Raw genomic sequence first — 26,412 nt, 5'->3', positions numbered from 1 at the left:
GACTAAAGGAACAAGTACCTGAGATACGAAGTAATGAGCTACTGTATTTTAAATAGATGATTTGGGGCTCCTTCTTTCGTTCTGGAACACACACAAGGTGTACATTTGATAACAGCAGAGTTTTTAAGTGGTCATGATTGATGTGGTTTATAACAGAAAGCACTGTCAACAGCGAAGTCAAACCCAAAGGAAGAAGGAAATGACACTGGCTAATCACAAGCTAAAGGACTGACTTGACCAGACTGGATGCTTTAGAACAAAGTGACCTAGAGCTGATGTGGATTAAACTGAACTTGTGTAGAAGTGTACACAAGCACAAGATCAATACAAATTAAACTTGTTCCTTTTGTAATTATACACAAACTATAACTGCAAGGTGACTGTTGTAGAGCATCTGTAAATTTTGCAATGGTCTTTACAGAACAAAAAAAACCCAGACATACATTATTTTGGAATACAGTCTGACCCAGTTTAGGACTTTTCATATGGCAGTATACTGTAGTAAATTAAATTAAGTGTGATGCTGGATCAAAGCCACATATTAAGGCAGATGGTTGGCTGAGGGTTTGTGTGAGATACTGCATTCCAGTTTGTCTTCACAAAATGTACAACTGAGCCATTTTAATCTGTGGGGTCAGCTGGACTGCTAGTATCACGAGTAAGATTTATGTAAACATGCTACAATTAAGAAAATATCACACAAAATGTTAAAGATCATCTGTCTCCCTTACTCTGTGTTTCATGCCTTATTTATGCTGAAATCTTTTCATGTTCATTTTCCTTTGGGAATGAAGTGAGCATGAATACAATGCTGCCACCCAAAAGCAGTTTATGTTGCCTGAATAATTAGCTAGAGAAGACAACAGTTATGATTTAACCTTGAAAGGCTAAGTGAGACAGACTTGCTAAGGAATGTGGTCTGCAACCAATCAAGTGATGAAAGACCACCTTAGTGAAAAGCAATTCAACTGTGAAATCCAGTAGCCTCCTAGAGCTGTTTCAGGTGCTAGGGTTAAAGTTAAGAAGACTGCAAGCTGTAAATGAACATGAGTTTTGGATTTCAGCCTGTGATGCCTTTCCTGGAAGGCAAATAACCTTTGTGTGGCTCTCAAGTTTGAAGGGAAGCAAGACTCTTGTTCTGTAAAAACTACCCCCCTGCCTTGGCTATTTCCTGGCCATGGACCTATATGTTCTGGGGGTAAACCTCATTATGACCTTGAGAGGTTTTCTAATAAGCTTACAACTTATCTTTAATTGAGACACCTTATGCAGATTAATTGTTATAAGAAGACAGATTAAGCTAGAAGACTTCTGCAGTACTATTTCATTGTTTTTTACTCCAGTAGCGTTTTTCGGGGGGGGGGAATCCCAAACACAAAAGAATTGAGTAGTAGAGTCAGGTATTCTCTAAATACATGACAAGTAAATCTAGACATTTTTCTTTTCAAGTGTGTAAGACAAAAGATAAGGTAACAACAGTCTGGGGTTTGGAATAAAGTTCAAAGTCTGTACTGAATTGTGCAGAACCTTTTGTACATTTAATATCTTACTTTTCTAAATCTGGAGGGGCAGTGCAAAGAAGAGTCCGATTTCAAGTCATTATAAGTCAATCTCCCACTGCATATTAACAGCAGTATTTCATGTATGGAACTAGTATCGTGCAATTTTGTTAGCCAGGTTCTTAATCCACATTCAGGCCAGTAAAAACTTACAGTAGTGCTATGTGGTGCTGCTAGTTCACGTATGTATTCTTCCAATCTACCACGAAAAATGATGCATGCTAAATAACCACCTTCTAAGAAATAAGGGCACACACTAAGCACAAACATCTTGTGCCAAGAATGCTACATAGGCAGCAAAAAAGCAGCAGCTGGTTGGCATTTGGTAACCACATAATTTGGATCAACAAATCCTATGGTGTGCTGCTTCCTTTGTTGCTAAACCCCTAATTTTCAGTGATGATTCTTTCTGAACTGCTTCAAAGACTGCACTATTATATTTTTTACAAAAAAAAAAAAAAAAAAGAGTATTTGCACCTGACTTTTTATAATAACAGAAGAATTAAGGGGATGTTTTTCATAGCTATGAAGTATTTTACAGAGACTAAACAAACTCTATATATGATACAATTAAAAATATCCAAGCCATCCAGAATGTAAGATAATGCATTCTCTACTAGGTGTCAAAGCTGTTGAGCATGTCATATTTTGAAGCCCTTCTTTCAAAGCAATCTATAGTTTATTTAAGCAAACAAGAGGTCACATCTCAAATGCTTTACATCATTATAACCTTAGAAACATTAAGATCAAAGAAAGATATCCTTAGACTAATTTAAGAGTCACTGTGACTCTTATACACCCTGCAACAGTTTGGATAACAGAGTTTGTGAAGGAAGTTGTTCAACTTAAACACAACAGACACAGTTAAGTAACCTGCATATGTATTTGCAAAACTGACACTGATGATTCCTAGTAACCACTTGCTCTTTTCAGACAGCTTCAGACAACCAGAAGATCTGCTTATATATTAAAAGCTTTCCCTCAAAAACATTGTCTCAAATCTTAAAATTGCTACTGCAAAAATATAAATAGTAAAAATAAATTAACCCTCAATTGCAGTCTGAGTTGAGCTGTAAAGGAATTACTTAATGAGGAATTAACTTGTGGCTTCCCCAGATCAGATGAAAAGTCTATTGGCTGTGTAGGAGGGAGAATCTCACCAAAAGACTTTCCTCTTCTGTGTGCTCTGTAATGGCCTTTATTGTCGTTCATCCAAAGTCTTCCTAAGTTTTACACACATTAATGAATATTAAAATTTTTAAGAGTTAGAAGTCAGTTTACTGATATGGTACTGTAAGCCTGCAGCATGCTGACTTTGACAGAGAACAAAAATCCTACTTTCTGAAATACACCCCAGTTCTTTCAGGTAGGTACATTGCTGCAAAGGCTATGATAAGAAATCCTTTCAACATTACTAATCAATAATAGGGAAGCAAACTGATTGTAATTAATTCTTTATTAAGTATTTTTATTAATGAGTATTGTTACTTGGGCCATGCATAACAACACTGTAACAATTGTATCTATCACAGCATTACAATAGGAACTATCTGAAACCTTGAATTTTTGCATTTTGTGAACAGTGTTTACTGCTACTGCAGCCTTATTGAGATTCAAACCAGTTCTCCCTGATAAGTCAGGCTGATAAAGCAATCCACCTCCAAAAACAGTCAGGCAAGATTTTGGCGCAAACCGCAGTCTTAGCTGTAAGTTACATTACATCAGGGTAAGTCACCAGTGAAGACACAGAATTTGTGCTGCAACTGAATTATACCTGGGAACAGAATAAAGTAATTCAACATCCAGCAATTATTTAGAAGCAAGACAGTAAATAACAGATGTAGTTACAATATTGTTATTACTAGAAAAAGATACAAGAATATGTTCTCTTCCTAAACAGAATCGATCATGCTTATAGTAAGAGCGTAATTTAAAACCAGAAACACACTGGATTGCCAATGCATAGAATAAAACCAATCAATTGTGTGGACAGGCTATGCTAGGTGACTGATCTGTGACAGTCCAAGAAGCTGTCATTCTTTGCTATCCATTCTGCCCATTTATTCTGGATGAATGTCATAGAACCAGAATGTAATGCCTGCTCAAGCCTCAGCTATTGCATTGCCATCTAAATGCCAGACTTCCTACCAAAACAGATAAAAGGGAAAACCGGTATGTGTCTGCTAACACCACTGCAAGAATGGCAACTTGTAGCAGTGAAGTATAAACAGTCGTATGAACAGTCTGAAGCCACTACCACTACAGTAGTTCTTCCCATGAACCGTCATCCCTGTGAACACAAATGGAGACGGCCTTTCAGAAGGCACGTTAAGAAGTGCCACAAAATGTGTAAAAGATAACAGCCTTTGCATTTTCTACAGCGTGTAAGGTCAGGGCAAACCTTCACTCTTGAGTCAAAACTCAGACCCACACCTGCCAGACTGACATCCCGCATAATCAAACACATACATTTACTCTAATGCACAAGTGCATTAGAATCTAGTGTAAAAACACATTATTGTTTTAGGAGAGTGTATACTAAACTGAGCCATTATAGAAGTTATGAATAACTCCTCTGCACAGACTAAAAGGTGTAGAAGATATGAGAAGAACAGACATGCATATTTACTCATGATGGTTTTGTACTACTAAGTCACAATTCTTTTTAAGGGAATGAAGTACATTTCTAGTCTTTCCTGTAGTATGAATATAGTGTCCCAGGATTAACACAGGTTCATATGAAAACTAAGGAGAAATGTAAGTAAAAATTATTTATGTAAGGTACTGAAGTACAAATCCTCAAGGATGAAAATTCCTCTACACTTCCAATGCAGAGGGCTCCTCTTCAACAGGCTATTAAACTTTCTTTCTTACTGTATGTAATTCATGGAACACAAGCAATGATAATTTTCACTAGAGAGAGAAACTTATAAAGGGACAAGAATGTATATATTTCGTTATACCCTTACATCTCAAATCTGCGTGAATATTAATATAAATTTAAGCCTTTAAACAAAAAAGCAGTAGCATACCCAAGGAATCAAAAACCCTTCCCCAGTTTCAGAATCAGAATAGTTTGGAGAGGCATCACCAAAAAATGCTGCATTTGAAACAGCAGATCCTGGTCAAAATCTGTCTCCTGATTGAGAATCATTGATAGCTTGCTTTCTTTAATCCTTCTACCAAAGGCACACTTCCCCTCCAAAATACAGTTTGATTTGCAACAGTAAACATTCACAAAGTTCTCATCAGTTAAAAACCTCTGATAACTCAGAAGTGCTGTTCTTCATGTTCTTAAAGCCCTTGCACATGCAGCAGAAAATATATGCCACAATAGGGTCACATCAAGTAAAAACAGTTTGGGAAAAATATTTTTCATTGCAAAACATGTCAGTTCTGTAAACAACAGGGTACAACTTCATTTCTCTATTAGATCTTATTCTAAGCAGAGGCTAAAGGCGATGAGAATTAGTAGATGACAGGGAAGTGTAAATCCCATGCCTGACAGCTTGACTTTAAACATGAATAACAGAGTCACAGAACAATTATTCAGGCTGGAAGAGACCTCAGGAAGTTATAGCTCGATCTCCTTCTCAGAACAGGGCTAACGCTGGATTGAGACCAGGCAAAAGATGTTTAAACCAAAAAGCACCTTCCCTCTTAGAGCATTTGAATTGGGTATATAGTTAATGTGCCCCCAGTAAAGTGAATGCTTTTTAACGACATGCATATTGAATGAGAAAAATGGAGCAACTGGGTAGCTGAACAGTGTACGTATCTAACTGGTTCTGGTAGTCATGTACGCTTACAAAATCCAAACCTCCTCATATTAAACCATGCTTATTTAAAGGGATTGAGTTTTATACAGTGTATAGTTCTTATAAGCACAGGCTGTATTGATCAGTGTACAAAATTTCTAAACTGAATTCCGAAACTGAAATCACTTAGTAGTGTGGAAGAACAATATAATCCTCAGAAGCAAGGAACAAGCGAAACAATTCATACATCGCTTTTGCATTTTTAATGTAGTAATTATTGAATGGTTCCAGAGCAGGCACTACATTACCTCCAACACAACTGAGTATCTTTGAAATAATGTGAAAAATAACCTCTTCACCTCAGTATGAAGACATACATATACAGACACATACATAAATTAATTTAGAAAACCTGTACATATATTTTTCAGAAAGCAACTCAAAGAACTATATAAAAAAAAAAAAATCTGTACTCTGACACACCATAAATTATAATTATTTTTTCTGAAGACAGGGTTTAAGGACACAAAATGCCATGCGGTGATACTTCGTAGAAAATGAACTGGTAAACATCTATTCAGTGCTAAAAGAAAACACAGTACTCCTTAAATAAATGCCAGTTTATCAGAAATATTTATTGTCTTTGAGCTAGGCACACCCAAGTTATCTGTGTTTCCTTAAGTATATCCCCATGGTAGACAACATCATGGAAGTATTTGACTACAAAAGCCAGGATACTTAACTTTCTATTACCGGCTGCAAAGCTGGTTCAAGAAAGGAGTATCCTTGTTGAATCTGAGTCTGAAAGTCCATCTTCCTGATTAGTTGCCTCATAATCACCCACATTATCAGCCAATTCAATGTCTTGATCATCATTACTTTCTGCACTGTAATCAACTTCTTCAAGGAAGCGAGGTTCATCTTCATCCAATACATATGTAGTGGGGCTAGAACGAACAAGAAGTTGCATGAATCATGTTAAGAGTTTTACTTGGAACATAGATTCAGACCATGCCCAGTCCATACCCTGATATACAAAAATCAAAAAACTACAGCAGGAAAGGGGCAGCTTACCTGAAACAGTATTGAGTTTTTAATTGCACGTAAAACAACTGGGAACCAAAATCAAGTTTGTAAGACCCTGAACTACTCAGACATATAAAATTCATTACAGAAACATGTCACGACAAATTAGCTACACATTACAGACCTAAGCTAATAGTCAGTAAGGACTTCACATAATTACAGCAGGATCAGAAGCTGTTGTAGAAGGATACAACTACATAAAGAAACCACAGTTGCTAAAGGTTACAAGAAAACCCCTAAAAAAACAGGTAAGAATCTAAAAATTCCATTGGGAAATGTCTATATTTTATTAAAACACATTTTACTGAAAAGCACTGTGAACAATTACACTGTACCTATCAGACATCACAAAATAAGGATTTACGTCTATGCCTACAACTGAGATTAAATTCCCGTATGAATCTCTGCACTCAAATCAGGTCCTCACACACATGCACGCAACTAAGACTTGAAATTTTTATGTTAAGCCTTGCAACTCAGAGGCAGCAGATTTAAGGAACTGAACCACTGCCTACAGAATGGTCTTTGCCCTCAACTAGTGATAAGAGGACTAACACCTTTAGCGTTAACTGGAAAAAGGTTAAAATACAACTTTCTGATCTTCTCCCATCCTTAACAGAGAGGGAAGGAAAAAAGTGTGAAAGGAAGAGGAAAAAAAGCATTTTCCAGATCCAGTTTTCTAACCTCTCTTGGAACTTAAGAAGGTAACTGCTTAAAAGCACTAGGTATTCCTAAATATGTAATAAGTAATTTTATATTCAGATTAAGTCTTAAAAAGTTTTATAGTGGATTTTACCTAATAATTGAATCATACAGAACTCACACAAAACAGTGAGGATGTTCTTATTGAGAAAGGTCACAGGGTACTCGTAGAAATGTTTGCATAGTAATTTTTATGGGGTTTGTCTTAAGACACACAACAGCCTAGTCTGGCTGTAGCTTTATAATTAAAAGAATTAATCGCTGCTTCTTTCTAAAGGTCTTTTAGGAGCTTAAGTGGACCACCTGAAATCTGCGGCGCAATCTCTTTTCAATATACATAAATTTCACAGTATTCTTCTGCTACCTGTAGCCTCAATGACATTCTATACTGTCACATGTTGTGTTGTTGACAGTTAATTCAAAGACTGGCAGAAGAAAAATTAAGAATTGCTAGTGCTAGCTTAGGGGAAAAAAAAAAAACAACAAAACACATGCACAAAAAAAAAAACCAACAAAACCAAACCACAAAACCATGAACACGACAGAAAACCCAAACCAGTAAGACAACTAGTTATCAAAAATTCAATTCAGTCATGATCTCTGGATCTACATTTAAAACAATCTGAATCATGGCTCTCTAAACAAGCTCTTACTCATTAAGCCATGCAATAATGATTGCTCCACAAAACTAAATGCTGTTAAAGATTATTTAAGCTGTAACTAGGGCAACAACCCACTATGTTGGTTAATGAACTGGTGCTTAAAACAAATTTGTGTCCATTTAGGAGAGACAAAGAGTGAGGAAAATAACCACTATCTTTGCAAAGATGCCAATTTCATTTTACAGGTGGGGAACTCAACGTACCCTAAAAATACATGCTTTGCATGAAGAACCTGGGATAGAAGCAGTAAAGGAATACAATTTTCCTGTGCTTCCATCCTATGACATTTTCTCCCAGAGGGAGTCACTACCTACCCACGCTTCTTCTAAGGGAAAAAAAAAGTTGGAGGAAAAAAATTAAATTTTAATTTATTTAAAGAACAAAAGGAAAGGAATTTCATCAAATGCATCACATTCCAACAAGTCCACATTTTTTTTTTTTTTTGCAACTTCTGCTTCTAATCAGTTGTCGTGGTTTAAACCCAGTCAGGCAGCTCGCTCACTCATTCTCCCCCTTCTTTCCCTCCCCCTACTCCTGGAGGGATGGAGAGGAGAACTGAAAAGAATGCAACTCCCGCGGGTTGAGATAAGAACAGTTTAGTAACTAAAGTATAACACAAATCACTACTGCTACCACCAATAATAACAGTGATAAAGGAAATAACAAGGGAAGAGGATACAACACCTCAGCACCAGCTGACCGATAACTCGCCCCCCCAGCCTGACCAAGCTCTGACCGATACCTCCTCCAACCCCACAGTCTCCCAGCCCTTACGGCTAACTCCCAGTTGCATCCTGGGCATGACATGCTGTGGTATGGAATACCTCTTTGGTCAGTTTGGGTCAGGTGTCCTGTCTCTGCTTCTTCCTGGCTTTCCCTCCTCCCTGGCAGAGCATGAGGCCCAGAAAGTCCTTGGCCAAACCAAAACATCATTGTTATCAGCTCTGTTCCCAAGCTGAAAGTCAAAACACAGCACTGCACCAGCTACCAAGAAGGAGAGAAATGACTGCTACTGCTGAACCCAGGACATCAGTTAACACAGATACTGATTTGTTTTCTATTATATGCAAGAAATCCACACTGCAATTGCAGGACAGATTGTGTAATTCAATTCACAGGAAACTGAGCCATTAAATCTGAATGCTGGCCCAATATTAGCTAATAATTTTGAATGCTGAAATAGAAAACTACAATGAGCTATGTGAATAACAAATATTTCTTTAACCACTGACAATAGGATGTTAAAGTATTACAGTAGGCTCTTATAAAAATTCATGTTAGTGAGATATAATGTAGAATAGTAAAGATCTTAAAAAAATTATATCCACTATTTAATAAGTGTCATTATTTGGAAATTAAACTCACATAGCTGATCCAGTTAAAAAAAAAACAAAAACAAAAACAAACAAAACCACACCAAAACTTATTTTAAAGAAAAAAACAGAACAGGAAACACAAGCAAACCACATAGTTCACCTCTTTGAAGTGGCTTGTAAAACCATACAATATGTCCTATTTTATAGTCTTGAAAAACACACTGGTATATGTATTCAATATATATATTTATGTTTGTATACATTTATTTTACTTATTCACGTGTGTGAATAAGTAAATGTAGGCATGCCCTGACTTCCAGAAATTCAGCCACCATGCACATTCTTGAAGTCAGTGTGTCAGATGTAATATATTTGCACTGGGATGTGTACATTCGAAGCTCATTCGAAATCAAGAGTTGACTTTCACAGACATTTCTCATTTAATACGAAAAAATAAATTACTTTTTCTATTCAATAAAAGTGCCTCTGGAATATATGAACAGATCTTATTTTCAAAGCTACATAAACCTTTAACGTAAAAACTGGCTCTGAAATCTGCCTCATAATAGTTGTAGCTTTCCACTACCATCCAGGACAATAAACCACAACTTCTCGATCATTTATTACTGAAAACAAATTATTATTATTATTATTATTATACATATTAAATTTCATTTTTTCACTTTCCCTTTCTTGAGTCTTAATTCCTTACAAATGGTACTTTCTTCAGTCAAAGGAAAAACCTGTGTTGCATACCACTCATGTATATTTGCTTTCCCATAGCGTGTCTTCTCCTGATGTAGCAAACATTAACCATGGATATTTAACTTTCCAGCAACCTCTATTCTAATGATTAGCATGAATCTGCAAAGTGGAATTATTACTTCACTGTTTTACTGAGTCTGGATCACAGGAAATGTAGAAATCAAAACACCTGAAAGTATTTCTTGCCGCTTAATCAAATTCTTTATTCTCCTCCCTGCCGCTCCCCACACTCAGCATATCTTGCGACAATATATTTTTAGCTGTCGTCATGCTGATTCTATGGGTTTTAATTTCCTAACTTTTCCCTTGGGCTGTTTCTAATTAACTTGCTCAATAATCCCTCTTCCTCTACTGCTGAACCTCCTACTTTTCCTTTTAAAAGGAAACCATTATTTTTCTCAGGTTAGTAGAGGTTGTTTATCACACAGCTACAGTTCTGTAATGTAAGGGATAAGATAATCTCTATTTTCTTTGAAGTCATGGCAGTTAGAATACTATATGAAAACCTGAAGATTTGCAGATTCTATTCAAACAATATTTTATGGTTAAAAAGATGAACTCCTAGATACCTGATACAATCCTGTGGTATTCACGTTTATTAACAACTTTAAGAATAACCTTTTTTTTACTAAAATTGTATTTGTCCCTTAAAAGACGTACTTGGATTTTTCATTACCCGTTAGCGTTTGAAACTGTCCCACACAACATCTTTGTCTCTAAACTGGAGAGACATGAATTTGATGGAGGGACCACCCAGTGGATAAAGAATTGGTTGGATGACCTGTCCTGAATCCAGCAGTAGCAGTCACTTTTCTCAGTCTTAGTAGCTGGTGCATTGCTCTGTTTTCGACTTTCAGCCTGAAAACAAAGCTGGTAACACCAATATTTTTAGTTGTTGCTAAGTAATGATTACTTCGATCAAGGACTTTCTGAGTCTCATTCTCTGCCAGGAAAGATGGGAAGCTGGGAGGAAGCAGAGACAGGACACCTGACCCAAACTAGCCAAAGGGGTATTCCATACCACAGCATGTCGTGCCCAGTATATAAACTGGGGGCAGTTACCCGGAAGGGCTAGATCACTGCTCAGGTCGGGCTGGGTATCAGTCGGCAGGTGGTGAGCAGTTGTATTCTCTTCCCTTGTTATTTCCCTTATCATTATTATTATTGGCAGCAGCAGTAGTGGTTTGTGTTATCCCTTAGTTACTGGACTGTTCTTATCTCAACCTGTGGGAGTTACATTCTTTTGATTCTCCTCCCCATCCCTCTGGGAGCGGGAGGAAGGAAGTGGGGGCGTGCGTGAGTGGCTGCGTGGTTCTAAGTTACCAGCTGGGCTTAAACCATGACAGTTCTTTGTGGCGCCCAAGGTGGGGCACGAAGGGTTGAGATAACAACAGATCTGACCAGAGTGTGTCTAATGGTATTTGAGATAATCATTCATTGTTTTGGATTGATAGTCACTCCTCACAAGTCAAAGTTGTTGCTCTTGATCTCACAGTTTCAGCATGTCTTAAGGTACTTACAGCCAGTATTTGCTGTTTTAGTGTTTATTGGCTGGGGGGCTTAGGCTAAAGTTCTTCTTTCATTGTACTTTATGGTAACGACTTGTAATACAATAGACTCATTGGTCATTAAACTGATCTGGCTTGCACTTCCAGTGTGGTCGTCACCTCTATACTTTGGAAGGTATATAATTGAAGTGTTTAGCAATTATACATCTTTTTTTTAACTCCACAGGTGGTCAACCTATGAAGGAGACATTCCCTTACATTCCCAGCTCCCCCACCAGACTACTTACAGCATCATTTGAGAGTTCTGAAGGTTTTGAATGGCCTTTGGATACCCTTGAGACCTGCCTGCTGATTGTGATGGGCATCACCATGTTGGCACACATACAGAGTGTGTTTTACGCAATACCATTTTGTCTGATCTCAAACGTAAAGCAGAGTCAGGTTTGGGGTCTTTTCTAGGGTTAGACGATGATATAGGAGGACTAAGAGATTTTCCCTGAGGCTGGGAAGTCATGAGTAACAGGGTGTGAGGGATTGTATGGGCAAGTATCTAGGCCTGTGGGCCCCTCCAGCGCTTTGGAACTTCACCACTGAACAAGTGCAAAATCCAGAAAAATTAGCAAAACACTTAAATGAGGTGTGTTGTCATCCTGGTCATACCAGAGACGGACAAATCATGGCAACGTGCTGAACTTGGCCTGTGCTTACAGAGCCCTGTTGAACACTATCCAGCACCTTCAAAGAGAAAAAGATGTCTCTGGATCTGATGGCAAAGCAACAGACAGCGCAGCTACTCCAGCTCCAAGCACAGCAGCTACACTAGCCCCAGTGACAAGTACAGCAGCTACTCAAACTCTGACTACAACTGATAACGCAGCTACTCCAATTCCAAGCACAGCAACTACACCAACCCCAGAGAAAAGTACAGGAGTGACCCAAACCCTGACAGCAACAGACTGCAGCTGCTGGTGCTACTCAACACCCAAGCACAACAGCTGCACCAACCCCGACAACAGATACTGCAGACACTCCAACCATGGTGATAATCACTGCAGCTAAACCAGAGGACCAATTTGTGCCAGTATCAGTTGCCCCTGTATGCAAAGGGAAAAGCAAATGAGGCATGAAGAGTATCTGTACAGTGAACAAAGAGGAAGAGCCAATGCACTTACTACATGGGATCTGAACAAGAGTTATTATGTGGATCAAAGAGGAACAGTAGGTGACTTCTCAACCCTGGACCTCAACTGAGCTACAGAATATGCAAAAAGATTTTACCCATCAACCAGGGGAGCACATCATCACCTGGTTGCTCTGACGCTGGGACAATGGGGCCCGACGGTCATGAACTAGAAGGTAGGGAAGCCAAGCAGCTGGGATCACTTGCTAGGGAAGGGGGAACTGACAAAACAATTGCAAAAGAGAAATGGTCCCTCAGCCTTTGGAGGCAGCTCTTGGCAACTGTGAAAGAAACGTTTCCGTACAAGGACGATGTTATGCATTGTTCGGCCAAACAGACCATGCTAGAAAAAAGCATCCAGTCTCTGAGGGAATCACCCATTTAACAGATGATCTATAGCAGGCCAAAAGCTGGGAATGCACCCGTAGATCCAGATGAAGTTGAATGCATATGACCCATGTAGTGGAAATTTATACAGAGTGCACCATCATCATACACCCACTCATTAGCAGCAATAACCTGGCATGATGTAGCACCACCAACAGTGGACAAAATGATTCATCAACTCCAAGAGTTCGAAGACAATCTCACCCTTTCCATCATTTCAACTGTGGAAAAACTGTTCCAGGAGTTCAAACAATTGAGAGATGATCTATCTGATCTATGCAGCTCCCCACGCGTACCAACCCACATCTCAGCTATTAACAAAAGGCGTCCTACTGCTCAAAAGAGAACATATAGGAGGTACATGCCACGGGCCACCCTATGGTTTTATCTGCAGGAACAGGGAGAAGACATGAGAAAATGGGATGGAAAACCTACCTCAGCTCTGGAGGAATGGCTGCATGAATTGAAAAGGAGAACAAAGGATTATCATCCAATGAAAGCTGTGGCTTCAGTACCTGGTGAGCAGGTTCCCAGATGGAGTGGAAGAGATGATTTTACCCCAGCTCCTGTGATAAAGACTAATCCCTTTCTACAAGACGTAGGTGACCAATGTTGTGATCACTATTAGAGAGGCCCTGCCTCCAGCCAGGTGGAGGTGAGGGACAATCAGATTTACTGAACTGTGTGGATCAGATGGCCTGGCACATCAGTCCCACAGCAGTATAAGGCTCTAGTAGATACGGATGCACAGTGTACCCTGATGCCATCAAGCTGCTAAGGGGTGCAACCCATTTCTATTTCTGGAGTGACAGGAGGATCGCAAGAGTTGACTGTACTGGAGGCTGAAATCAGTGGCAAAAGCACCCCATTGTGACTGGTCCAGAGGCTCCATGCATCCTTGGCATAGCTTACCTCAGGAGAGGGTACTTCAAAACCCAAAAGGGTACCAATGGGCTTTTGGTGTTGCGGCTTGGGAGACTGAGGAAATTAAGCAGCTGCCCACATTGCCTGGTCTCTCAGAGGATCCTTCTGTTGTGGGGTTGCTGAAGGTCGAAGAACAACAAGTGCCAATTGCGACCACAACAGTGCACCGGAGGCAACATCACACCAACTGAAACTCCCTGATTCCCATCCATCAGCTGATCCGTAGACTGGAGAGTCAGGGAGTGATCAGCAGGACCCGCTCACCCTGTAATAGCCCCATATGGCCAGTGCGAAAGTCTAATGGAGAATGGAGACTAACGACAGACTATCATGGCCTGAATGAAGCCACACCACCATTGAGTGCTGCCGTACCGGACATGCTAGAACTTCAGTATGAACTGGAGTCAAAGGCAGCCAAGTGGTATGCCACGATTGATATTGCCAATGCATTTTTCTCAATTCCTTTGGCAGCAGAGTGCAGGCCACAGTTCGCTTTTACTTGGAGGGGTGTCCAGTTCACTTGGAACCGACTGCCCCAGGGGTGGAAACACAGCCCTACCATTTGCCATGGACTGATCCAGACTGCACTGGGACAGGGGCAAGCTCCAGAACACCTGCAATACATTGATGACATTATCGTGTGGGGCGATACAGCGGAAGAAGTCTTTGAGAAAGGGAGGAAAATAATCCAAATCCTGCTGAAAGATGGTTTTGCCATAAAACGGAGTAAGGTCAAGGGACCTGCACAGGAGATTCAATTTTGGGGAATAAAATGGCAAGATGGACGTAGACAGATCCCCACAGATGTGATCAACAAGATAACAGCAATGTCTCCACCAACCAATAAGAAAGAAACTCAAGCTTTCTTGGGTGCAGTGGGGTTCTGGAGAATGCACATCCCAAATTACAGTTTGATTGTAAGCCCTCTGTATCATGTGACCTGGAAGAATGATTTTAAATGGGGCCCTGAGCAACAACAAGCCTTTGAGCAAATTAAACGCGAGATAGTTCATGCAGTAGCCCTTGGACCTGTCCGGACCAGGCCAGATGTAAAAAATGTACTGTACACTGCAGCTGGGGAGAACGGTCCTACCTGGAGCCTCTGGCAGAAAGCTCCAGGGGATACTTGAGGTCAACCCCTCGGCTTTTGGAGTCAGGGATACAGAGGACCTAAGGCCAGCTATACCCCAACTGAGAAAGAGATACTGGCAGCCTATGAAAGGGGTTTGAGCTGCTTCAGAACTGACTGGCACTGAAGCACAGCTCCTCCTCGCACCCCAGCTGCCCGTGCTTTTACATACTGCAGAGAGCATAAAGTTCCTGTGGTGCACATAAAGAATTTGCTGGGGAAGACAGCCTGGCTTATTCCTGCTTTAGGTAAAGGCAAACCCACTCGTGGGATTCCTTTTGCTCAGGGACCCGGATATACTTGGTGGGTAATGTGGGAAGATGGGGGAAGTCTGTTGTATACCTCAAGGGGAAAACAGCTAATGAACTCAATTGTATGCTGTTTCCTGCTATGTAACACTTTTATAGCCCATCAACTAGATGTCTTCAGGTCACCAGTGACTGGCCCTGACTTCCCTATGACCATCATCCCGACAATGACTGATGAAACCAGACAAGCTCAGCAGTGACCAGACAAGTTCTGTAGTGTCATCAGCAGGCAACAGTCCAACACTGCAAACTGTCTCTCCTGCTCTGAAAGACTATTGCAAGAGATGGAGCCCAACCTTATGGACTGGATAAACTCAGCAGCTTTATAGGGATTGGTCCATGCACTCAGGAATGATCTCTCTCTCTCTCTATGTATTTTTTATACATACACACACACACACACACACACACACACACACAGAGGAGACAAGAGTGATGGTCTATTGAAAAATGTGGGACCCGAGCATGACGTGAATGGTATGGAATAAGGGGCTGATACTGCCCTGGGTTCAGCAGTAGCAGTCATTTTTCTCCTTCTCAGTAGCTGGTGCAGTGCTGTGTTTCTGACTTTCAGACTGGGAACAGTGTTGATAACACTGATGGTTTTAGTTTGTGCTCCGTAATGTTTACTCTGACCAAGGACTTTCTGAGTCTCATGCTCTGCCAGGGAGGAAGGGAAGTCAGGAGGAAGCAGAGACAGAACACCTGACCAAAACTAGCTGAAGGGGTATTCCATACCACAGACCATCATAGAATCGTAAAATAGTTGGGGTTGGAAAGGACCTTAACATTATCAAGTTCCAACCCCCCTGCCATGGGCAGGGACACCTCCCACTAAACCATCTCACCCAAGGCTCTGTCCAAGCTGTCCGTGAACGCTGCCAGGGATGGAGCATTCACAGCTTCCCTGGACAACCTATTCCAGTGCCTCCCCACCCTCATAGTAAAGAACTTCCTCCTTATATCCAATCTAAACTTCCCCTGTGTAAGTTTTAACCCGATACCCCTCATCCTATCGCTGCAGTCCCTAATGAAGAGTCCCTCCCCAGCATCCCTATAGGTCCCCTTCAGATACTGGAAGGCTGCTATGAGGTCTCCAAGCAGCCTTCTCTTCTCCAAGCTGAACAGCCCCAACTTTCTCAGCCTGTCTTCATACAGGAGGTGCTCCAGTCCCCTGATCATCCTCGTGGCCCTTCTCTGAACTTGTTCCAACAGTTCCACGTCCTTTTTATGTTGAGGACACCAGAACTGCACACAATACTCCAAGCGAGGTCTCACAAGAGCAGAGTAGAGGAGCAGGATCACCTCCTTTGACCTGCTGGTTATGCTCCTTTTGATGCAGCCCAGGATATGGTTGGCTTTCTGGGCTGCAAGCGCACACTGAACCCACCTCATGTTAAGTTTCTCATTGACCAACACCCCCCAGTCCTTCTCTGCAGGGCTGATCTGAATCTTTTCTCTGCCCAACCTCTGCCCAACCTGCCTGTAGCTGTGCCTAGGATTGACCCAACACAGGTGTAGGACCTTGCACTTGGCATGGTTAAACTTCACAAGGTTGGCATCAGCCCACCTCACAAGCGTGTCAAGGTCCCTCTGGATGGCATTCCTTCCGGCGTATCAACCAAACCACACAGTTTGGCATCATCGCCAAACCTGCTGAGGGCGCACTCAATCCCACTGTCCATGTCACTGACAAAGATGTTGAACAAGACCGGTCCCAACACCGATCCCTGAGGGACACCACTTGTTACTGGTCTCCAGCTGGACATTGAGCCATTGCCCACAACTCTTTGTGTGCAGCCATCTAGACAGTTCTTTATCCACGGAGTGGTCCATCTATCAAATTGATGTCTCTCCAATTTAGAGACAAGGATGCCGTGTGGGACAGTGTCAAACGCTTTGCACAATTCCAGGTAGATGACGTCAACTGCTCTGCCCCTGTCCATCAGTTCTGTAGCCCCATCATAGAAGGCCACCAAATTGGTCAGGCAGGATTTCCCCTTAGTGAAGCCATGCTGGCTGTCACCAAGCACCTTGCTGTTTTTCATGTGCCTTAGCATGCCTTCCAGGAGAATCTGCTCCAAGATTTTGCCAGGCACAGAGGTGAGACTGACTGGTCTGTAGTTCTCTGGGTCATCCCTTTCTGCCTTCTTGAAAATGGGGGTTATATTTCCCTTTTTTCCAGTTGTCAGGAACTTCACCTGACTGCCATGATTTTTCGAATATGATGGAGAGTGGCTTAGCAACTTCATTCGCCAGCCCCTTCAGGACCCACAGATGGATTTCATCAGGTCCCATGGACTTGTGTACATTCAGGTTCTTAAGATGGTCTCAAACCAGATCCTCTCCTACAGTGGGCCCAAGGTCTTCATTCTCACAGTCCCTGCATCTGCCTTCCAAGACTTGGGTGGTGTGGTCAGTGGTGCCAGTGAAGACTGAGGCAAAGAAATCATTGAGAACCTCAGCCTTCTCCAAATCCCATGTAGCCAGTTCTCCCTAGCTTCTGGAGTGGGCCCATGTTGTCCCTAGTCTGTCTTTTATTTGCAATGTACCTACAGAATCCCTTCCTGATATCTTTAACATCCCTAGCCAAGTTTAATTCTAACTGGGCCTTAGCTATCCTAACCTGGTCCTTAACTTCCCTGACAACATCCCTGTATTCTTGCCAGGCCACCTGTCCTTGCTTCCACCTTTTATAAGCCTTTTTTTTTCCTTTAAAGTTTCCTCAGCAACTCCTTATCCACCCAAGGAGGTCTCCTGGCCCTCCTGCTGCACTTCCATCTCGTTGAGATGCAACACTCCTGAGCTTGTAGCAGGTGATCCTTGAATATCAACCAACAGTCCTGGGCCCCCCTGCCCTCTAGGGCTGTATCCCATGGAACCTTACTAAGCAGGTTCCTGAAGAGGCCACAGTCTGCTCTTCTGAAGTCCAGGGCAGTGAGTTTGCTGCACACTCTTCTCACTGTCCTGAGGATCTCGAATTTGACCATCTTGTGATTGCTGCATCCAAGGCTACCCTGGAGCATCACATTTCCAACCAGCCCTTCCCTGTTGATGAGCACAAGGTCAAGCATGGCACATCTCCTTGTCTGCTCCTCTACTGCTTGCAGAAGGAAGTTGTCTTCCACACAATCGAGGAACCTCCTGGATTGCTTGTGCCAGGCCATACCGTCCTTCCAACAGATGTCAGGGTGGTTGAAGTGGCCCATGAGCACAAGGGCCTGCAAGCATGAGGTTGCTCCTATCTGTTTATAGAGTGCTTCATCCGCAGGTTCTCCTTGATCAGGTGGTCTGTAACAGATCCCCACGGTAATGTCTCCCATCTCTGTTCTCCCTTTGACCCTGACCCACAAACTCTCTGTTAACTGCTCACCTGTCCCCAGACAGAGTTCCATACTCTCCAGCCTATCCCTAACACAAAGGGCAACTCCCCCTCCCCACCTGCCGGGCCTGTCTCTTGGCTCCACCCCCTGTGAGTCCCTGCTCGCTCTCGTCAGCTGAGCTGCCGGCTCCTGGGCAGGTCCTGTCGAGGACTTCAGGCTCCCTCGGTGGCTCTCGTCGCTCTGAGTTGAGGCTCCTGGACACGGAGCTTCCTGCTGCTCAGGTGTTGAAGGTGTCCTCTCTCGAACTACTCACCTCAGCAGCTGACAGTGTCTCATGCTCTGCCAGGGAAGAGGAGAAGCCGGGAGGGAGCAGAGACAGGACACCCGACCCAGACTAGCCAAAGGGGTATTCCATACCACAGCGTGTCATGCCCACTATATAAACTGAGGGAAGTTACCCAGAAGGGCTAGCTTCGCTGCTCAGGTTGAGATGGATATTGGTAAACAGGTGGTGGGCAGTTGGATTCTCTCCCCTTGTTTCCCCTTATCATTATTATTATTGGTGGTAGCAGTAGTAGTTTGTGTTATACCTTAGTTACTGGACTGTTCTTATCTCAGCCCATGCGAGTTACATTCTTTCTGTTCTCCCCATCCCTCCGGGAGCAGGGGAAGGAAGGATGCAGCAGGGGAGTGAGCTAACAGCTGCACGGTTCTGAGTTACTGGCTGGGCTTAAACCACGACATGGCTGCATGCAGAGTTGTGGTCAATAGCTCAATGTCCAATGGGAGACCAGTAACGAGTGGTGTCCCTCAGGGGTCTCTGTTGGGACTGATCACATTCAACATCTTTGTCAGTGACATGGACAGTGGGATTGAGTGCACCCGCAGCAAGTTTGCCAACACCACCAAGCTGTGTTGTTCGGTTGAAACCCTGAAGGGAAGGGATGCCATCCAAAGGGATCATGACACGCTTGTGAGGTGGGCTGATGCAAGCCTCATGAAGTTCAACAAGGCCGAGTGCAATGTCCTGCACTTGGGTTGGTGCAATCCCAGGCATAGCTACAGGTTGGGCAGAGAATGGATTGACAGCAGCTCTGAGAAGGACTTGGTGGTGTTGGTTGACAAGAAGCTCAACAGGAACCAACTGTATGCAATTTCCTATATAGTTTATGCTCTTTATCTCCTAGTCTGTTACCAGACACCATCAGAAAGAGTTCTGTATTCTTTACAACATTCTGTATTCCTTACCTCCCTTCAGGTATTTGTCCACTTTGATAAGACACTCCCTGAGCCTTCTCTTCTCTAGACTAATAGTCCTGCTCTCTGAGCCTTTCCCCCTCTGGGGGATGCTTCAGTCCCTTGATCAATTTAGGGGCTCCTCCCTGGACTCTCTCCTGTATGGCCGCATCTCTTCTGTACTTCTTCTACTGGGGAACCAAAAACCAGACACAGCACTCCAGGTGTGGCCTCACCAGTGCTGCGAAGAAGAATCACATCCATCAACATGCTGGCTACACTCTTAATGAAGCCCAGGATATCACTAGGCTTAGTAAAGTCAAGGCAGGCAATTTCCACTTCATTCCCCACATCTACCAAGCCAGTCATTTCATTGCAGAAGTTTATCAGGAAGCATGACTCCCCTTAGCGAATCTGTGTTGCCTATTCACTATCTCCTCCTTCTTCATGTGGCTGGAGAACCTTTCCAGGACTAGCTGTTTCATCACCTTCCCAGGAATCAAGCTGAGGCCAACCAGCCTGTAGCTCCGTGGGTCCTCCTTGCTCTCCTTGAATACAGGAATGACATTTGCTTTCCTACAGTCTGCAGGCACCTTTTCCAATCACCATGATCATTCAAAGATTATAGACAGTGGCCTCACACTGACATTAGAGCACTTCCTTAGGACTCCTGGATGCACCTCGTCAGGACCTGTAAACTTAAGTAAATCCAGTTTGCTTAAGTATTCTCCAATCTGTTCCTCTTCCACCATGTCCTGGGTTCAGCTGTAAAAATTATTTTTTTCCTTCTTACTACTGCTGTGGAGCACCACCTACTAATTCTTCCTTGCTCCAGATTTTCTCTAGTCTCTGGGTCCTTAACTGATGAAAGTTGGTCTTGCTAGTAAAGACTAGGGTGAAAAAGGTATTCAGTACCTCAGCCTTTTTCATGTTCTGTGTCAACAGGGCTCCTATCCCATTCAGCAGTGGACTTAGCTTTTCCTTAGTCCTCCTGTTCCTACTTACATACTTAGAGAAGCCTGCTTGTTGCCTTTGATATCCCATACCAGATTCAGCTCCAGGTAGACCTTATCTTTCCTAGCCATGTCTCTGCATAGTCAGACATTGCCTCTATATTCCTCCCAGGTTACCTGCCTCTGCTTCCACCTTCAAGGCACTTCCTTGACATGTTTAAGTTCTGACAGGAGCTCTTCATCCACCCTTGCAGGCTTCCTGGCATTTTTGCCTAAGCTCCTGCTCATGGAGATGGACTGCTCTTGAGCTTGGAGGATGTGGTCCCTGAATACTGCTTGCAGGATGTAGTCCTTGAATATCCACCAGTTTTCTTGGGCCCCCAATTCCAATGTGCTCTCCTCAACTTCAGGGTTGTGATCTTTTCCCTGCTCCCTCCCCTTTTGGGAACATGAACCTGAACTCCATCAGCCAAAACTGCATTCTGTGTTCACTTTCCCAACCAGTGCACCCTTGTTTGTGAGTACCAGATGCAGCAAAGCACCTCCTCTTGTGGGTTTTTGTGTCATTTGGGTCCAGAAGCTGTCATCAATATCATCAATCCAGGGACATTCTGGATTGTTTATGCTTTGCTGTGACCGTCTTCCAGCAGATGCTGTGGTAGTTGAAGTCCGCCAAGCGGACAAGGGCTTGCAAACAAGAGGCTGCTTCTAGCTGTCCACAGAAGGCCTGACCCATTTTTCATATTTCTGTACTATTCTTCATATCCTGTAGAGACTCGCAACTTCCCCAGATGACTATTTCTGAACTTCATTTTTTCTTGCCATATAGAATTTTTACCTGAAGTCTAGACTGACTTTTCCATGTAATTTAAGGCCATTAATCCTGGTCCTGCTTGCCCTAGAGAGAACGGACTCTTTGCATCTGTTTTTCTGTATTTGAAGGCAGCTATCATAGCTATCATGTTTTCCCCTCCTTCTCCATTGCGTAGTTTTCCTTTTTTTCTTTTTCTTTTTGATAACGGTCTTATGAGAAAAACTGTAACCAAAATGATTGACTTTATTTGCCATAGTAGGACTTCCTCTATCATAAAGATGGAATTTCATCTGGTGATTTCTCTCAAGAGCTTTAAAGCATAAAATATTGCCCCTTGCTCTTCACCTTTATGTCAAGGAATATATCTACCTGAGGTGCATTGTACAACTTTTTAAAACATCTATACACTTCCTTAGCAGTTACATTCTTCACTTCTCAAATTTTGGCCTCTTCTGTCAACACTTACATCTCATCCCAAAGAACAACTGAAATGTCTGACAGACAGTAAGCCTCTCATATATATAAGAATCCTAACCAATTACCTTCAGACAATACATATTCAGAATCCCTGACAACATATATAAAGCAATACATAAGAAATTGATCTTTTTTCCTCCTTGAGCTGATCCCTGTCCATGAGACAAAACTCCCTGTATCTATGTTTTCCTGTTTCAGGAGTTTAGGGCAAGACAGCTGCCTTCCACAGTTACCTGATGATCTTAACCCCTGGCATAACTGGGTGGAATCAGATTTTCTGTGCTAATCTCTCACTCTGTAGTGCTTCCCATTAAACTAGTATGCTACAGAAATGGAAAATTAGTAGACCAGTTTCTAAAGCAAAGCATGTAATTACATTAATTTATTCTAGTTGACAACCAATGCAAGGAATAAAAGAATTAAAGACCATTAGCAACAACTAAAAACATTGGTGTTATCAGCACTGTTCACAGGCTGAGAGTCAAAACCTCAGCAATGCACCAGCCACAAAGGATTAAGAATGACTACTGCAGCTGAACCCAGGACAACAGCTTAACCCCCCTCAGTTCCCCCCTGCCTTTCTTTTTTTTAAACTCACTACAGAGAGAGTAGAATGTAGAAGAGAAGGGAGTGCAGGAGGCCTGGTCAGTATTAAACCCCACTCCCTGCAAAGGGGCAAAGGGGGCAGGAGACCTGCATGGAGGAGCAGAAAGTTCCTAGTAAATCTTAAACTCAAGAAAGAAATGTATGGGATGTGGAAAAGGCACAGATTGAGTGGGAGCACTACAGGAACATCATCAGGGTGTGCAGGGATGTGACAAAGAAGGCCAAGGCCCACTTGGAATTGAGCCTGGCAAAGGACATCCAGGACAACAAGGAGGGCTTCTACAAGTGTATCAGCCGCATAAGGAAGATTAGGGAAAATGTGGAGTCGCTGCTGTATCAGATGGGTGTCTTGGTAACAGAGGACATAGAGAAGGTAGAATGACTGAATGCCTTCTTTGCCTCAGTCTTTACTGCCGTGGATGGCTCTCAGGAATTCCAGAGTGCAGAGGTAAGAGAAGAAGGCTGGAGAAAGGAACACCTCCCACGGGTTGTAGAGGGCTGTGTTAAAGATCAGCTAGACAGACTCAAACACCCATAAGTTCATGAGCCATGATGTGATGCATCCACAGGTGCTAAGGGAGCTGGCAGGTGTTAATCTGCCACTCTCTATTATCTTTGAAAAGTCATGGAGAGCAGGAGAGGTGCCCTGTGACTGGAGGAATGCCAGCGTTACTCTCATCTTCAAAAAGGGCAAGAAGGACTACCCAGAAAACTACCTGCCAGTCAGCCTTGCCACCATCCCTGGAAAGGTGACAGAACAGGTCATTCTGGAAGTCATCACCAAGCATGTAGAAGAGAAGATCTGACAGTAAAATCTGGACATTACAAGCATGCTAATCCTGTACTAGTGAGTAAATGATACTGGGGGATCCAGCCATCACTGAGTAGTAGATATCTATACATCACAACTGCTCTTTATACACTTTTAACCACTTAAGACACTCTTTTATTGTTACTCCTATTATTATCACCATTTAGATTAGACTTCACTTTTCATTGCTACCTGTAAATACCAAGCATGAACACAAGCTCTAGTCTTTCTTAGTTCTCCACATTCCAATCAAGGGTAATTTTCCCTTGGGGGGAAAAAAAAAGAAGGAGTAGTAAGTATAATAAATGTGTGTTACCTTGTCACTTTACAGCTTGACTCCATCAGCTCATTTTCAATATCCAACAGACTAGAAGGCAGACTGTATTCCAAAGGTGAGGACATTCTTTTTAAACGCAGTAAGCCAACACAGAACTTTGCTCCCATCTCCTCCAGTTCTCTTGTCCCTATCTGCAATCCCTAATTTAAAAATAAGATTTAAAAATACAAAATAGGTATATACAGAGGGACCCACACATACTGCAGAATTACTATGGAAAACACACAGTTATTTTATTTAATACACTTGTTCTAGAGACAAAACAAATAAGAATTGTAGAGTAAACACTTTCAAAAGTATCAGAGAAAACTCAGACAATAACTGCAGGATTCCTCTAAGGCTGAGCAGACATTTCTGGACACATCCACATTTCTTTGGAGCTTTCTAGTGTACACATTAATATTAACAGGATTTTACCCAGTGACACTGGAAGAGAGACTGAGATCATATGCAAGTTTAAAAGTATAAATTGTAAAAATCTGAGACACATCTTATAAAAAGGAATTTCAAATACAAGATTGCTCAACAGAGGCTCCACCAGAATGAAGATGAGTAAATTCATACTGTAGCTGTAATCAAATTCATTGCTAAGTTGGACACAAATAAGACTATTTAAGGCAACAAAGTTACTCCTTGACACAAACATCCCTTGCCTCCTGTAATGTAGAGGCTACATGCGTTAATTCTGAAAGTGTTCTTTCACACATTTAGTAATTAAAAACAACAAACATGAACTATCAAGAGCCATAGCTATTTTCTAACCTGAATATTACACCAAGGCATTTTCCTCTGCAAAGAGTGTTTAGGAAATAGAACTTATATGATATTCTCCAAGTTTCCATATGTGATAAACCCTTCCTTCAGATAAATCTGTATTTCTAATTTAGCCAGCAGTGCAGTATGGAGAGACAGATTCTCTAACCTCAACTACCATTATGAAGAGAGAATGATATACTAGATTGACCCTCAACAGTTACAGAATTGGCTAGTACTGACTGCATATACACTAAAATTCAACGCCACAACTGAACCCAAACTTCCTCTTTACAACTTCTGTATCTCAGGAGAATTTGAAAGGAATTTAGTTTGGATATTCTAAGCCTCTTAATGTAAAGGATAGCTAAAAAGGAGCTTTAACAAAACAAGCAGGAAAGCAGGAGAACCAGTAATTGGTAGTAAGCTAAGTCATCAAAGCAGGAAAATATGTAAAGCAAAAAGAATGGAGTAGGATTTTTTTTACTATAAGCTAAAAAATGGGCACACAAGCTGCCACACTAACACTGTATTTTAAAATGCAAGATTTAAAAGGAAGTGTTATGTTCTTCCAGAAATGGTACAGTTCGTACATTCTTTGTGCAGTTCTGTTTTGCACAGTAAGTGGAAAGTTTGACTTTATTGCTCTTGTGAGTTTTTTCCTTAGTAGTCTTCATAAACAAAGTGTTTTTCAGCAACAAGAATGCTAAAGCTATATCCACTATACTAAACAGGGCCATCCTGCAGCCAAAATGGTACAGAAACCTGTTAGCAGTGAACAAGAGTTGGATATTTGATTATTATTGTTAACAGTAATACTACTTACCTCTGTTATAATGCTTTTGTGCTGTAGGTTTCAAAGCACTTTATTAATAAAGGAAGAATTATCCTCACTTTACTGATGGAGAAATGGAGGCACAGAGGGTTGAAGCGATTTGCACAGTGTCTCACAGCATGTCACTGACCCCGCTGGGAACAGAAATCAGTTCTCCTCACTCTCAGTGCAGTACCTTATCCACAGAAGCCAATTTTATGTTTTTGTTTTGTATTTGTTTGCACGTCAGAAACATTCGAAGACCCCAATCATAGCTGGGGCTCCACTATGCTAATCACAGGAAGACACAGTCCCTGGCCCAAAAAGATTAAAATAACATTAAGGACAAGAGGCAACAAGTATGCAGAAGAGGAAGAAGGGTAACAGTAATCTCACTGTTACGCAGATTACTAATGTGTAGAAGTTGATGGTTCAGAAACTTTCCCAATCATTTACTTCACCTGCTGTTGAAGAAGTTATCATTAATTGGCAGTTCCTTATAGACAATATAATGGAAGTGTATCTAAGTCAAAAACGGACAAGGGTACAGTATGACAGTGCAAAGACAATTGTTAGAAAGATAAATAGCGTGTGCATGTTCTGTGGCTGCTATTTTCAGCAGAGCAGAAAGAGGATATAACTAATGAGAGACCTAAATGCATCCAACTGGAAGTGGATAACTGTGAAACTTCTGGACAATAAAAGTTTGAACTTGCTATACTGAAAGGCCTACATACTTGCAGTAAAAGCCCATGCCAAAACAGATCTGCTTCTGTTATTTCTTTATATCATAATGGAGAATGTAATGCCACACATCTGAGAAATACTGAATTTCTTAATCCACTGGTATTCTTCCACCAGCCAAATCCCTTCATTTCCATGAAAAAACAGACCCAAATTCCGTTTCAGGAAATCATAATAAACAGTTGCCCTAAGGGACCTGAAGTAAAGTTCACTGAAGCCTTCATTAGGCTCCTCTTCTTGATCTCCCAATCACCTTCAGT

General features: G+C 41.9%; 1 protein-coding gene across 7 annotated transcripts in view; it reads right to left on the bottom strand.

The window, feature by feature from the left end:
• Positions 1-2,997: 2,997 nt before the first annotated feature.
• AGTPBP1 (ATP/GTP binding carboxypeptidase 1) overlaps positions 2,998-26,412 on the bottom strand; it is a 69,961-nt gene continuing 46,546 nt past the window's right edge. For 6 of the 7 annotated variants that reach the window (XM_062640201.1, XM_062640182.1, XM_062640215.1 and 3 more), the window contains 2 exons: positions 23,821-23,981; positions 2,998-6,264 (listed from right to left, as the gene is read on the bottom strand). In XM_062640201.1, coding sequence (XP_062496185.1) covers positions 6,087-6,264; positions 23,821-23,981 — 339 coding nt within the window. In that variant the 3' untranslated portion in view covers positions 2,998-6,086. Of the gene's footprint in view, positions 6,265-23,820; positions 23,982-25,420; positions 25,564-26,412 lie in introns of those variants that run through there. The other variant, XR_009968826.1, reaches the window with a different exon arrangement.

Source organism: Pezoporus occidentalis, unplaced genomic scaffold (genome assembly GCF_034315485.1).
Source record: "Pezoporus occidentalis ecotype Australia unplaced genomic scaffold, CSIRO_AGI_Poc_V1 ctg117, whole genome shotgun sequence".
NCBI lineage: Eukaryota > Metazoa > Chordata > Aves > Psittaciformes > Psittacidae > Pezoporus > Pezoporus occidentalis.
This window is presented reverse-complemented; position numbering and strand designations above follow the sequence as displayed.